Consider the following 15,718-nt stretch of genomic DNA (forward strand, 5'->3'; position numbering starts at 1 on the left):
AGAGAGAGACATATGTGACATATACAGAGAGCTGACTGTGATGTTAATGTGATGTCTTCTTTCTTCGCAGCAAACGCGGACAGATTTCTCCTGGGATGGCATTAATGTGAGTACAGTCCCCATTCCCTAAGTCAGAGGTTTGGAAGCTGTAGCCCTCTAGATGTTGCTGGACTACAACTCTCATCATCCTTGGCCATTGGCCATGCTGGCTAGGACTGATGGGATCTGGAGTCCAACAAAATCTGGAGGGCCATAGGTTCCCCACTGTTGTCCTAAGACCTTGTGTCTCTGTGGAAGCCTTGCTGCTGATATAAGTGGCCTATCTTCCTACTGGTCAGTTTTGGATTTTGGATTGCATCTCAAGATAGGTGCATTCCTCCTTCCAGTCCAACTCATAATTTATCTGGAAACCCCACAAGGATTGCCTGCATACCTGCTGAACATATGGGAAAATGTAATATAGTTTTCCCACATCAAATACAAATTGGCCCAGCCTGTCAGTGGGCATGTGAATGGCCCCTCCATGTCTCCCTGCAGCCCTTGCAGTGAGGATTGGACTCTCTTTTGACACCCCACCCTGCTTTGCATTGGGGCAGCGAAGCAGCATCAGAGACGTGAGTTGGTGAGTATTTTCTGATTTTTGTAGATCTCTACTTTTGAATTAGGTGGATGGATGGATTAGTATTTATCTTGCTAAATGTTTTAAGTATGCCTTCCTGTGTTTAAAGATGCAGCATTTAGGTTGCGAGGACATCTCAGTAGCATGTTAATACCACAATTTGAAAACATAATCTGGACTCCTTTTTTCAGTTGTGATCCACTAATAGAATAAGAGACTTGCCTCATGCATTTTAGTTTAACTCTTATTACACTGTTACTCTTCCAAAACGTAGGAGGTGCCACCATTTGTTTTGAAATTTGTTACTCACTTTGCTGATGTATTCACTCAATTTGGACACCATGCCAAACCATGGTTGTCACTAGCCATAGTTTAGAACCAAAGCCATGGTTTGGGCTTCCAAATCTGCAAAAGGCACACATGGCTTAAATTTGCTTGTCTATCTTTCATTTTCCATCAACCCAGCTTTCTGTTTCATCGTTTCCTTCCTGTCTCCATGACACAGCAGCCTCTGGAGGAAGAGCATTGCCCATATGTCCAGTTTGTCAATTCAGACATCACAGCAAACCATAGTTACCACAAATCATTATTTGCAACCCACTTCAAACTGTGTTTTCTAGTTCTGCTTTGCTGACTTATCTCATTTTTTGATCTGGTAACCTCCCTTGTAGACTGTGGGAATGCTGTGGACACAATATATCTTGACTCCTGCAAAGCTTTTGACAAAATGCCCAAGGATACTCTGATTATCAAGCTAGCTAAATGTGGCCTGGATGGAACAACTATAAGGTGGATCCACAGTTGGCTACAGAATTGTACTCGAAAGAGTGCTTATCAAGGGTTCCTTCTCAAACCTCGGGAAGGTAACAAGTGCGGTACTGCAGGGCTCAGTCCTGGGCCCAGTACTCTTCAATATTTTTATTAATGACTTGGATGAGAAGGTACAGGGACTGCTTATCATATTCGCAGATAATACAAAATTGGAAGGGATAGCTAATACCCTGGAAGACAGAAACAAAATTCAAAGGGAACTTGATAAGGTGCAGCATTGGGCTGAAAACAACAGAATGAAATTTAACAGGCATAAATGCAAAGTTCTACACCTAGGAAAAAGAAACCAAATGCACAGTTATAAGATGGGGGATACTTGGCTCATCAGTACTACATGTGAGAAAGATCTTGGAATTGTTGTTGATCACAAGCTGAATATGAGCCAACAGTTCAATGTAGCTGCAAAAAAGGCAAATGCTATTTTAGGCTGCATTAACAGAAGTATAGTTTCCAAACCGCATGAAGTATTATTTCCCCTCTATTTGGCACTGGTTAGGCCTCATCTTGAGTACTGCATCCAGTTCTGGACACCACACTTTTAAGAAGGATGCAGACAAACTGGAACAGGTTCAGAGGAGGGGAACAAAGATTATCAGGGGACTAGAAACAAAGCCCTATGAGAAGAGACTGAAAGAAGTGGGCATGTTTAGCCTGGAGAAGAGAAGACTGAGGGGAGATACAATAGCATTCTTCAAGTTTGCCACAAGGAAGAGGGCCGGGATCTCTTCTCGATGGTCCCAGAGTACAGGACACAGAAAAATGGGCTCAAGTTGCAGGAAGCCAGATTTTGGCTGAACATCAGGAAAAACTTCCTAACTGTTAGAGTGGTACAACAATAGAACCGATTACCTAGGGAGGTGGTGAGCTCTCCAACACTAGAGGCCTTCAAGAGGCCCCTGGACAGCCATCTATCGGGAATGCTTTAATTTGGATTCCTGCATTGAGCAGGGGGTTGGACTTGATGGCCTTATAGGCCCTTCCAACTCTACAATTCTATGATTCTGTGACTGATTCCAAACTGGCTGCTGGCTCCAGGTTTTTGAGGTCTCTTGGGTGACAAAAGTACCATTGAGCCCCCTTTGGCCCCATCCTTGACTCCACTTCCCTGGAGTGCACTTCTTCCTTTCACCCTATTCTTTTAAAAAAAGAACTTATCCAGAACATATTTTTCCTTCCCCCCCTCCAATACCTTATATAATTCTGTAAAAATAGAGCATGAAAGTTTTTGCTTGGAGCCTCTTTACTCCAGCAAAAAATTCAATTGCAGCATATTATGATAGCCCCCCTGTCAGAAAGCAGCTAGTAAAAATGTGGCCTGACAACAAAATATCCAGGGTGCAAAAAGCCAGGTAGATGGTGTATAACAAGAGTTTTAAATAGGTACTTGAGATCAAAATGCAGTGTACTGATATCCAGATGGAGTTAGACAGACTAATCTGATTCCATCTTGATTTCAGTCAAATACAGCTGGACAACTAGACACGCCCCACCCCCTCTTCCCCCTAAAAACCATAGCTTTGCCAGAGGTCCATTCGGAAAGCAACAACTGCAGCCACCTATCAATAATATATCCATTTTATTTATTTATTTTTATTTATTTATTAGATTTTTATACCGCCCGACTAGCATAGCTCTCTTGGCGGTGTACAGCAAAAATACAAATACATACAATAAAACCCATCATAATAAAACAAGAACACATATAAAAAAAAATGAAAATCTAAAATCTGGTATAACAAGTTTAAAACTAAATTAAGATTAAAATTAGATTAAAAAGCCTTAGAAAAGAGGAAGGTTTTAATTTGGCGCCGAAAAGATAGCAAAGTCGGCGCCAAGCACACCTCATCGGGGAGACTGTTCCACAGTTCAGGGGCCACCACCGAGAAGGCCCTAGTTCTTGTTACCACCCTCCGAGCCTCTCTCTGAGTCGGAACTCGGAGGAGGGCCTTCGATGTGGAGCGTAGTGTACGAGCAGGTTCGTATCGGGAGAGGCGTTCCAGCAGGTATTGTGGTCCCGCACTGTGTAAGGCTTTATAAGTCAAAACCAACACTTTGAATCTGGCCCGGAAGCATATTGGCAGCCAGTGCAAGCGAGCCGGAACAGGTGTTATGTGTTCGGACCGCTTGGTCTTCGTTATCAGTCTTGCCGCTGCGTTTTGCACGAGCTGCAGCTTCCGAACTGTCTTCAAAGGTAGCCCTATGTAGAGCGCATTGCAGTAATCCAATCGCGAGGTTACCAGAGCATGTACCACTGATGTTAGGTCCTCCTTGCTCAGATAGGGACGTAGCTGGGCTACCAACCGAAGTTGGTAGAACGCATTCCGTGCCACCGAGGCTACTTGAGCCTCAAGTGACAAGGAAGGATCTAAAACAACTCCCAAACTATGAACCTGTTCCTTTAGGGGGAGTGTAACCCTGTCCAGGACAGGATGTATATCCACTATCTGGTCAGAGAAACCACCCACAAGCAGCATCTCAATCTTGTCTGGATTGAGCCTCAGTTTGTTAGCTCCCATCCAGTCCATTATCGCAGCCAGGCAATGGTTCAGCACATTGACAGCCTCACCTGACGAAGATGAAAAGGAGAAGTAGAGCTGCGTGTCATCAGCGTACTGATGGCAACGCACTCCAAACCTCCTGATGACCGCACCCAACGGCTTCATATAGATGTTGAAAAGCATGGGGGACAGAACTGACCCCTGCGGGACTCCACATTGGAGAGCCCACGGTGTCGAGCAGTGTTCCCCAAGCACTACCTTCTGAAGATGACCCGCCAAGTAGGAGCGGAACCACTGCCAAGCAGTACCTCCAACTCCCAACTCCGCGAGCCTCTCCAGAAGGATACCATGGTCGATGGTATCAAAAGCCGCTGAGAGATCAAGGAGAATCAACAGTTACACTCCCTCCGTCCCTCTCCCGACATAGGTCATCATACAGGGCGACCAAGGCTGTCTCAGTGCCAAAACCGGGCCTAAAACCCGATTGAAATGTATCTAGATAATCGGTTTCATCCAATAGCGCCTGGAGCTGGCCAGCAACCACTCGTTCCAAGATCTTGCCCAGGAATGGAACATTCGCCACTGGTCTATAGCTGTTAAAATTTTCTGGGTCCAAGGAAGGTTTTTTCAGAAGCAGTCTCACTGCCGCCTCTTTCAGGCGGCCAGGAACCACTCCCTCTCGTAAAGAGGCATTTATCACTTCCCTGGCCCAGCTAGCTGTTCCATCCCTGCTAGTTTTTATTAGCCAAGAGGGGCAAGGATCTAGTACCGAAGTGGTAGCACGCACCTGTCCAAGCACCTTGTCCACGTCCTCAAGCTGAACCAACTGAAACTCATCCAATAAAACATGACAAGACTGAGATCTAGACACCTCATTAGGATCAACTGCTGTAAACTGAGAGTCTAGGTCCCGGCGGATGCATAAGATCTTATTCTGGAAGTGTCCAGCAAACTCATTGCAACGGGCCACCGATGACCCTACCATGTCCTGAGGGCCAGGATGGAGCAACCCTTGGACAACTCTAAAAAGCTCCGTTGGGTGGCAGAGAGATGACTTAATGGTGGCAGCAAAATGTTGTTTCTTCGCCACCCTCACTGCTCCTAAGTACAGCTTGGTAGAAGCACTTACCAGCGCATAATTGCATCCATCGGGAGTTTGTCTCCACCTCCGCTCTAGCCGCCTCCTATCTTGTTTCATCGATCTCAGCTCTGGGGTGTACCATGGAGCTGTGTGAACTCTACACAGGAGAGGGCGTGCAGGAGTGATCGTGTCGACAGCCCGGGTCATCTCCGCATTCCACAGTTCAACCAGGGCTTCGACAGGAGCGCCAGTCTTATCAGCCGGAAAAACCCCCAGAGCCCTCTGAAAGCCTTCAGGATTCATTAGTCTCCGGGGGCGGACCACTTTAATGGGTCCCCCACCCTTGCAGAGGGGAAAAGCCGCTGTGAGTCTAAACTTCAGCAAGCGGTGATCTGTCCATGACAACGGGAGAGATGTAAAACTTCCCACATCCAGATATCCATCACCACTTTAATCTCAAGCCAGCCGGGCAGAAAGAAAAATAACATCAAGTGAGGATGAAAGAAAGAGGGATTGCACATCTGTACCTCATTCCCCTCCTCCAAGGAGAGTTTAGAAAGGCATACATGGAGTTAAAGCTAATGTGGTATAGTGGTTAGAGTATTGCACTAGAACTCGGAGGACCTGGCTTCAACGCCCAACTCAAGTCATGAAACTCACTGGGTGAACTTGGGCCAGTCACTGTCTGTCAGCCTAACATGCCTCACAGGTTTGCTGTGAGGATGAAATGGAGAAGCCACATTGACCTCCTCAGGGAAAGGTGGGATATAAATGATATAAATAAATCCTCACAACAGCCCTGTGCAGTAGGTTAGGTCAAGCAGTAGTGACTTGCCCAAAGTCACACAATGAACTTCAGACCATGGCTGAACATTGATTTGAATCCTTGTACGTGGAGGTTCCCTTAGCTATCCTGGCTGTTGATCAATCTAATCCCCTTTAAAAACTACCCAAACCAGATACCGTATATTTAGGATGTTGACAGGAAATGCAAGTAAACCTCTCCTTCATTAAAAAAATTGAACACATTCCTTCTATTTTATATAAGAATCATACATTCCTGTTGAAATGAACATTATGATGTTTGGCTTCTATGAGGAGGAAGATGATGACTTGAAGCTTTATCCTGTTGGAAAAAGCCTGGAGCTAATTGCTACATACACACATCCATCTAAGATTAATAGTTTTCCTGGCTGCAAACAGCTGTGCAAGATACTATGTCCAGTGTCAGCAGGACTGGCAGATTCGAACACCTGTCAGGCAATTCAGTGGAGTTGAGCTAAGCATGTTGGCATGGCCTGAGACTCTCTTTCCCCATGCTGGCACTGCAAGGCTCACCCATGTGATTCATGTTCCACTTCCTCTGTTTCACAAAAAAGTTAGTACTTCACTAAAGAGGCACTAACCTTCCGACAATTACTTTGCACATGTTTTTTCCCCAAGATTCAGAGGGTAGCGGTGTTAGTCACTTCTACAAAAGCGGCTGCCATATAATGCATTTGTTAAATCTTTTACGATGCTACAAAACTCTTGGCTGTTTTTTCACAAGATGTTCCTCCCCTCCCACCATTATTCCAGTCTTCGTCCTTCATTAGCAGAGTCTTTTTGTTCGGGGGTTAAAAAAAGAGAGAAGTGTTCTTTTGTGCAGATCTACTGATTCACCATAAACACAGCACTTAAGTTCTTCAGCAGTTTTGGTTGAGGGCAGGAAAGAAAAAGGTTATTTCTTTTTTACCTTGCATAATGTCGCATTCCCATGGAGACATCTCTGAGTAATGGTAATCCTTAAGCAAAGGGCTTTGAACACTCCACAGAGCTATACTATAAATGCAATTCCACAATCTCAAGAATAAGAAGCGTGGAAACATGTGGATCCTATGAAAATGTGTTATAAAAACGTAAAGCCCAAGTTCTCTCCTTTTCCTTTGTAACATTCAGTTCCATTTGCCCCGTGTCGCATGCTAGTTATGCTGAACGTTGTCTCCAAGCTGCAGCGGGAGGGGGCGCAGTAGGCAGGGAAAGAAAGAGCACGAAACCATAGAACGGGAAGTAAGCTATGCTACATGTTCTTGGTCTTGGCACAGGGCAGCAGCTTGCACAACATGGGACAAACCAGAATAAAAATGCATGCCACAAGGGATACTGCTCTGGACACACACACAAAATCACCCTCTTCTCATTTCCTCAGTAATATCTACTTCCAGACAGTATTACCCTTCACTTGCACTCCAGTGCTTTATATTCAGAAGAATCTCACCTTGGGGGGGGGTTTGAGGGGGGGGTGGAGTGGAGTCTTCTCGCTTGAACAAATAGCTGGCCAAAAAAGCATACCAAGTAGCAGTGGCGGCGGCTGCCTATTTGGACTGGTGGGATGGCAGGTAAGGAGCCCAATGGTAGATAGAGCTGGAGCCCATGACAGGCAGAGCTAATCCATTCTAGTTTTGTCCCCATCCGCCTCCTCCCTGCTGATAACGTGCATTCTGTGCTTCATGCAAGAACCTTTTTGGGGTGCTATACATGCAACATCATCCCCATGTCATCCCTGCCCACACTATTTGTCAATCTAAAGTGCTTTCTGCTGGAATGATTATAATCCATTTTGTGCCTAGAATATACTTCTCAAGCACTTGTTGCATCCATATGTACACAGAGAGCACTTTCTCAGGTCACCTCCTATTGGGGCAAACCTACAGACACTGCACGCCTGTGCCAGTCCCCTCACCATGTTTAACTTGTCTATGAATGAAATAGGCAGAATAGGAAGCAGTACAGTAGCTTTGCCGCCTCTCCATATATATCCCTGTGTATCGGTATATCAACACACCATTTTCCAACCCCTCTCTTTTGAAAGACTAAAAAGACTAAAAAAGACTAAAAAGCATGCCCATTGGCATGTACAGGGAACATAGATAGTAGCTGTCCCTTTAGATGATGTTATCACGCGAAAGAGTATACAACTGCAAACTGCTGTGTATAAAAAAGGCACACTGTGAAAAAGGACCCTTGTGTGTTTCAAAGGCTACTTGTGTACACAGCCTGAGTTCTACAAGGGCAACACTGAGACTAAGGAGGAGGAGAAAGCTGACAGCCAGGGCCACCCCCTGGATTCGTTTTAAGTAAGAAGGCAGGCAGGTGTGGGCTGGCTGAGGGCAACTGAGATTGGTGGGAAAGTGCCCCACTAGCCCCAATGAACCAGCCTTAACTGCCAAACAGTCACCAGCTATAACTCAGCATACCAGGGCTGGTCCAAGACAGAATATCCAGAATGGTGCACCCATCCCAATAATTCCCTCTCATGGGCAGTTCCTTCTCTGACTAAGCTCCGTGCAGGTTTTCAGCTTATACTAATTTCTCCATCTTTATTTCTTCCTTCTCCTTCAGTTGTTTTCTACTCCCCAGTTTTTTGTGTTCTTAGAAGTCCAGACTGGAATGTCTCCTTTCCTCCCCCTCTTACCTTTTCTTTCCTTTTACACAATCTCTCTTTCTAGCTCTCCATGGAAGACACAACCTCCATCCTCCCCAAGTTGAAGCGAAACTCCAATGCGTATGGGATCGGAGCTCTTGCCAAGTCATCTTTCTCCGGTGAGGATCTCAAACCCTTGGATCTCAAGCTGTCTCGCTTCTCACTAACCTTGGTTCTGTCCCCCTGCTTTTGCCACTGTCTTACACTGTGCCCCAAATAGCCCATTTTAACCTGAAATGACTTCATTGCCCACTGAAATTCCAGGCTTGTGTATCCATGTACTTGCCAGTCCCCCTAAGTGCTTCTGAATTTTGGTACTGTTTCTTGCACTACTTCACCCTACAATAAATGTCCATTTTGGAACAAGTGGGTATGTCAAAATGTGTGAAGGGCAGAACAAGCATCCTAGTCTGTCTTCAAAAAGACATTGCATGGTGAGGCAAAAAATGCACTTGTTACACCCACCTACTGACCCGCTGTAGTGGGCCTGATGAAAATCCCTCCCTCTTCAAGCTGCTCTTTGCATTGCTGCCAATGGGAACCACCCTTCCAATGCAGTTGCCTTTTGGGAGGCAAGGAGGAACCACAGCAGGGGAGAAACAGTTAAACTCCCCCTCGCTGCCCACCGTATTCCCAATCCTGGTGTCCTGGCAGCTGTTTAAAAAAAATTAAACTTGCATTAAATTGCTTACACTCAAATAATATCTCATCTGGTCTGGCCCTTAATCATTATTAATTACACAATGCAACTAAGGCCCCACTTGCACTATATATTAAAATTAGTATTGTACCGCTTTAAATAGTCATTGCTTTTCCCCCCCCCAAAGAATCCTGGGAATTGTAGTTTGTTAAGGGCGCTGAGAGTTCTTAGGAGACCCCTATTCCCCTCACAGAACTACAATACCCAAAGTTCCCTGGGAAGAGGGATTGACTGTTAATGTACTCTGAGCATTGTAGCTCTGTGTGTGTATGTGTTATACATACAGATCACAGACATACGTGCATCCCCGTCTCTGTCACTCTCAAACACATACAACACACATTTCACATATACCCAATGACACATATTTGTCTCCCTCTCTCTCCCCCCACTACACATAATACCTCCTTTTCTGTCACATGCACACAGAGAACATATAGGTCTCTCTCTCCATCACACACACACACACACCATATCTCTCCCTCTCACACAAATCAGATATACATACTTCTCTCAATCACACACACACACAAAAGCACCTCCCTGAGGCCTAGGAAGCACCAGCCACCACCTCCCTGGTGGACAACAAAGGCCTGAGCATATGAGGATACCCTGGCTTCTTCCTTTCTTCCCCAACCTTTTTTCAATAAGCAGTCCCCCAAAATGGGACAGAGGAGGCACTTGTTGCTGGCTGATAGGCAGCAGCAGCCTGAGGAGAAGTGTCGGTACTCTATTCCAAAGTGTTCCACCAGAAAAGAAGCGCTGGGTATAATACTGCTTTAAATGTATATTACAGATGGGGGCCTGTGTCAATACCTGTGAGTATACTGTGGCCCATGTCGCCCACGATCTCCAGTTCATTTCCCCCTCTGGTACGTTGAAAGGTGCATTGTCCATAGTTTGTCAGGTTCAAAGGTGGCAACAGTTGAATTACGGGGTCCCAGGCTATGTTTTCTGACTTTTATATGTTTCCTGATGTAAACCAAGATATAGGGATAATATAATTTTGAAAGCATTTATAAAAGAGGAATGGCCGAACTAGGTAAGAGTAGACCCATCCTAGAACGACGATAAATGTCTCTGGAGCTGTATAATAGCCCTTTCTTGTTTTCTAATGTCTGGCGCCTTAGGGATATCGCGCAGCATGAAGGATCACGTCACCAAGCCCACGGCCATGGGGCAGGGTCGCGTTGCACACATGATTGAGTGGCAGGGCTGGGGCAAAGGCAGTACCCAGCAGCAGCAGCATACTCATGAAACGGTGCGCAAAGATGCAGATGCTTACTCTGACCTGAGCGATGGGGAGAAGGAGGCCCGATTCCTTGCAGGTACGCCGCTGCTCTTTTGCAACCCAACAGCGTAGGGTTCGTCATGGTGACAGTTTTGCAAGAGGGTAGGTGGGAAAGGGTGCCAGGACTGTGCAGCTTAACTGGGTTGGTTGAGTCACCTGGATCTCTTTAATCTGAATGCATTTTCTCTCTGGATTGTATAAATTTTAACCCACTTAACACTTAAAGGGGGGGTTGTGTGTGGCGCCCGGCTTTTGGGGAGAGAAGCTTCTGCGTAATGACCTTTTTCATCCCTTCCAACTTTCTGAGACAGAGCAGAAATAGCCTGAGAGGCATTTTGGAGGAGAAACACCCATGTTGACGAAAGACTCTGGGGACTTTCAAGATCCTCAGTGTGATCACCTCTTGCGTATCATACACAATATAAAAAATGTTTCCAGTAGCAGCCCTAGATCGAGTTCCCTCCTCCCTCTCCATAGACCCTTGATGGGAAACCTCTGGCCTGTGGTTGGGAACCTGTGGCCCCCACCGGGCCTCAGGGGTTGACCCGCCAAGCTGTTTTTGTGACCCACACTCACCTTCGCCATGCCTGACATCATATGCCTGACACAGCTGCTCCAAAGAAAGAAATGGGAACCGATGCTTTTTTTTTTTTGGCAGGCATAATTCGGTGCTTTTTGAATTTGGCACCTTTTTCTGTCAGCCCATGCAGTGACCGAAAAAGCGCTGAATTTTGCTTGCAAAGGAAAAATCCTCTGTAGCCCTGACTCACATTCAAGCTGCGGTTGCAAAGGAAGAATCTTTCCTTGGAGGTATGGATTGAAGTTACAGTAGCCTGTAGCTAAGGTGGGGGTCACCAACGTTTTTGGACCAGAGGGCACATTTCAAATTTTGAGAGTGCTGGGGGCACTAGTCACAAAATGGCTACATGGGGGCATAACACAAAATTAGAGAGTAGTCATGGTGAAGCTTTTCCCATAATTGTATTTCCATATGAGAAAAGGCTTGACCTGGTGAACTTCTGCCTGCCATACTGCTGTTAAAGGCACAAGAACCCTGTTTTTCTCCAATGCCAACCCTAAACCAAAGCCTAGGCTGCCATCCTGTACTCACTTACCCTGAGGTAAGCCCCATTAAACACAAAGAGACTTACTTCTGAGGAGACATGTACACCATTCTATTGTAAGTTAACTATACAGTGAAATTATTAAGAATTTGCTTAAGAATTTGCTCCTGCAAACTTTTCACCTTTGCCTTTGGTAAGGGGAGGGGGATTGTTAAAGAATCACCCACACTTACTTTGTAGTAGGATTGGCAGAAAATAATTTCTAGGCACTGCCTGATCCCAGCACAGGAAATATGTATCCTGATTGTTAAGGGGAAAGGAAGGGCAAACTGTGGAGATTCGAAGGACTCGAAAAAAATACATGCAGGAAGAGTGCACTAAAATTGAGGCCGAAACAGCAGCTGTTTAGGAACCCAGGGATTCCTATTGCCTGGTATCCAGACAACTCATGTATCATTCACATCTCTGACTTCACTCATTGGCTAAAAATACAGACAGGCAGGAGCAGCCAGGCTGACTCATTTCACAGAAATTGCTTAGAAGGGTATCTGCACATTTTGCTGCATAACTTTCCGTCTGGGAGGGCTAGAGACTTTAAAAAAAAATGATTCTGGGCTACCTGCTGGGGGCACCACTGGAGGCTTCACAGATGCCATGTTGGCAATTCCGGAGCTAGGTGACTGACAGGTGGACGGACCGAGAGGATCCAATTCCTATCCCCTGCTATGAGTAGGAGTGTACCTAGGGCTGGACCTGTGGGTCAAAGTCTGGAGCCTCATATAACCTCCCATAAAGTGGCAGGTGTTGGGGGCGGTGACAAACAGGCCTGGGTCAGCATGTTGGCCATGCCCAGCAGGACTTATACTGGTCGCTACAGCATCCTTTTCTTCTTCTTCTATTTCAACTTTGTATAGTTAGGGAGCAGCCAGGCAGCCCATGTACAAGGTTACAGATTGTCATTTTATTATTTTTACATTGAAATTATTATTTTCTGCAACAAAATGGTGCTTACTCCACATAAACATGCTGAGCATCAAGGCAGCAAAATCAAATTCCATTTTATTCCTGTATTCATAGTAAGACTATAATTTCAGTGAGTTTAAAATGTGAAACTGCACATGCTCAGAGTATTTCTTTTTTCTTTCTTTTAAACCAGAGTTGGCAAACTGTCAGTAAGACCATTTAAGTAGAGTCTAAAATTACCTAGTTGCAGCACTGTCCACAGATGTGATAAGACTTATATCTGGTTCTCACAAAAAAATATTAACCTGGGTCTGACACACACTGTGCATTTCCTCAACCCTGTTCTGTATTATTGCTTGCCACTAGTGGGGGTAGGGAAATGCTCAGTGTAAGGACATCAGGACATGGGGTTATGCATAACTGAGGGGGAAGGCAAAAGGCCTAACACAGGACTACCGTTTACCACTCCTTGCCCTGTGTTTCTTATTAATGTGCAGTTGCATCCTTAATCGGAATGTTTGAAAGCAGGCCCGACGCTAGCACATGGCCAGGTGAGGCACTGGCCCAAGGGCCTAGGATCTCCGACAGGGCCCCAGGGTGCCTTTCTGGGATAAGCGCAAGCCAGCAGCAGAGGAGGGAAGCAGTGGGCAGTGGTGCAGGCAAGCCCTAGCCAGCTCCACAGCAACAGAGTCTGTCCTGCTCAGCTGCGCCGCTGCCAGGACGGTTGCTAAAGAGCTGCCCAGCGGGTCCTCAGTTTCAGGAGTGGGAGGAGGGGTGGAGCTTACTGGCCTGGAGCAGCAGAAGCAGGCAGTGCTGAGGGGAGGAAGGGGCTGAAAAAGGGCCTAACCATGTCTGTCCTAATGTCTGCTCAGAAGTAAGCCCTGTTGAATTCAGAAGGGCTTCCTCCCAGGTAAATGTAGTTAGAACTGCAGCCCAAGAATGGGATGTGGAGCTTGGGAGGAAGGTAAGAAGGCTTTCCTTGGTTTCTGAGGCTGCCATCCAATAACGTCTACTCAGATGTAAGCTCCATTGGGTTCAATGGGACTTACTCCCAGGTAAATGCATTGCATTGCAGCCTTAATTATATAATAATTATTGCCTCTGCACCCTCTCTTTCCCTTTGACCTGCTGATCTGATAGTGGCTCTGTGTGTGTGCATGTGCGCGCGTGCTTTAAGATCTCTCTCTTTACTGGCAAGCTTTCATTGTTCAGGTCTGTGCTGGGGCTTTTGTATACAAATTTCCTCTCTCCCGCCCCCCGCCTCCCCACCACCCCAGTTGTAGCTGGGAAGCTCCTAGTATTATTTTTGTTTATATCCTGCTTTTTCTATAAGGAGTTCACAGATGGTTCTTCTTCTCCCAATTTTATCCTCTTAACACCCCTGTGAGGTAGGGTAGACTGAGAGACAGTTACTGGCCCAAGGCCACCCAGCGAGCTTCATGGCTGAGCAGGGATTTGAAACCAGGTCTGGCAGGAGGTCCGAGCTATCATGTGTCTCTTTAACTAGGAAACGTTTACATATATGATGCTTGGTGGTAACACAGCATGTTCAGAAACTAATAGTTTGTCACTAGAAAGGCCCTTTCTTTTAGTCCTTCATACAAAGCACTATGTTAGTAATACTAATAGCATTAAATCTCCACCAGTGCTGTGTGTTTATTCTGCCCTAGACATCAAAGATGATTCCTCTTATTAGACATTTTTATGAGGGTTTCTGATGGACTGAGGCATGCTGGAGTATTGTGTTGCATCTGTGTTTATATGGGTCTACGGTATCTGACCCTGCTTTAGGATGCACACCTTAACATGGCGAGGGGGTTTGAGAGTGTTGAAGAATACCAAGAGGCTAGACTCCTAGCAGGGGCATCCAAGGCAGAATGGTCAAAGCTGAGACACCAGACTAAGATGCATCCAATCTCAGAGGAAGGCAATGGTAAACCACCTCTGAATACCTCTTACCACAAAAGCCCTATGAACAGAGTATCCAAAATGCTGTATGAAATAGTGCTGGAAGATGAGACCCCCAGGTCAGAAGGCACTCAGCGAGCTACTGGGGAAGAACAAAGGACAAGTATGAGTAGTGCTGTGACTAATGACACAGCTGGATCAAAGCTGAAAGGAAGCCCAGAGGCTGATGCGCACAGATGTGAAAGGAGAGTCCAGAGTTGTACAATACACAAAATAGGAACATGGAATGTGAGAAGCATGAACCAGGGAAAGTTAGAAATTGTCAAGCAATAAATGGAACATATCAACATTACAATAGTTGGCGTGAGTGAATTAAAATGGACTGGAATGGGACATTTTCAATCAGGCAAGTACAAAATATTTTATGCAGGAAATGAGAAATCAAGAAGAAACGGGGTTGCTTTAATAGTGAGAAGTGATGTGGCAAAAACAATTAGGAGCTACAATGCAAGGTCTGAGCGAGTGATATCAATGAGATTAAATGGGAAACCTATTAACATAACCATCATCCAAGTCTATGCTCCAACAGCAAATGCAGAAGAAGAATTGGAGAGATTTTACGCAGAAGTACAGGAGGAAATTGATCACACATCAAAACAAGATGTGATGATAATCATGGGGACTGGAATGCAAAAGTAGGGAACAGAGAAGAACTAGGAATTGTGGGGAAATGGGGCTTAGGGGACAGAAGTGAAGCAGGAGAAGACTTGTTGAATCCTGTGAAGCCAATAATTTGTTTCTTGCCAACACATTTTTTGAGCAACCAAAAAGACGACTGTACACATGGACATCATCAAATGGTCAATATAGGAATCAGATTGATTATATAATTGGTAGCAGAAGGTGGAGAAGTTCCATACTTTCTGCAAAAACAAGACCAGGATCAGACTGTGGTACAGATCATAAACGGGTCGTATCAAAAATCAGAGTAAAGCTAAAGAACAACAAAGCAATCATAATGCCAAAATACAATTTAAATAACATCCCAGAAGAATATAAAGATCAAATAAGGAACAGATTTGAGGCTTTCAACTTAGTTGACAGAGAATCAGAAGACCTATGGACTGAAGTCAGAGACATTATTAGGGAATAATGCAAAAAGACAATACGTCTAGTTAAAAAGAGAGAAGGAAAGCAAAAGCAAGAGGAGATAGAAACACGGTCAGAACCCTAAATGCAACAATACAGCGACTAGTACTTAGAGACAAAGAGAACTATTACAATAGTTATTGTATAGAAA

General features: G+C 45.3%; 1 protein-coding gene across 2 annotated transcripts in view; it reads left to right on the forward strand.

The window, feature by feature from the left end:
- FAM131B (family with sequence similarity 131 member B) overlaps positions 1-15,718 on the forward strand; it is a 64,246-nt gene that overhangs the window by 39,220 nt on the left and 9,308 nt on the right. For both annotated transcript variants that reach the window (XM_061626387.1, XM_061626449.1), the window contains exons 3-5: positions 71-106; positions 8,518-8,611; positions 10,323-10,520. In XM_061626387.1, coding sequence (XP_061482371.1) covers positions 71-106; positions 8,518-8,611; positions 10,323-10,520 — 328 coding nt within the window. The remainder of the gene's footprint in view (positions 1-70; positions 107-8,517; positions 8,612-10,322; positions 10,521-15,718) is intronic.

This window comes from Rhineura floridana, chromosome 1 (genome assembly GCF_030035675.1).
Source record: "Rhineura floridana isolate rRhiFlo1 chromosome 1, rRhiFlo1.hap2, whole genome shotgun sequence".
NCBI classification, from domain to species: Eukaryota; Metazoa; Chordata; class Lepidosauria; order Squamata; family Rhineuridae; genus Rhineura; species Rhineura floridana.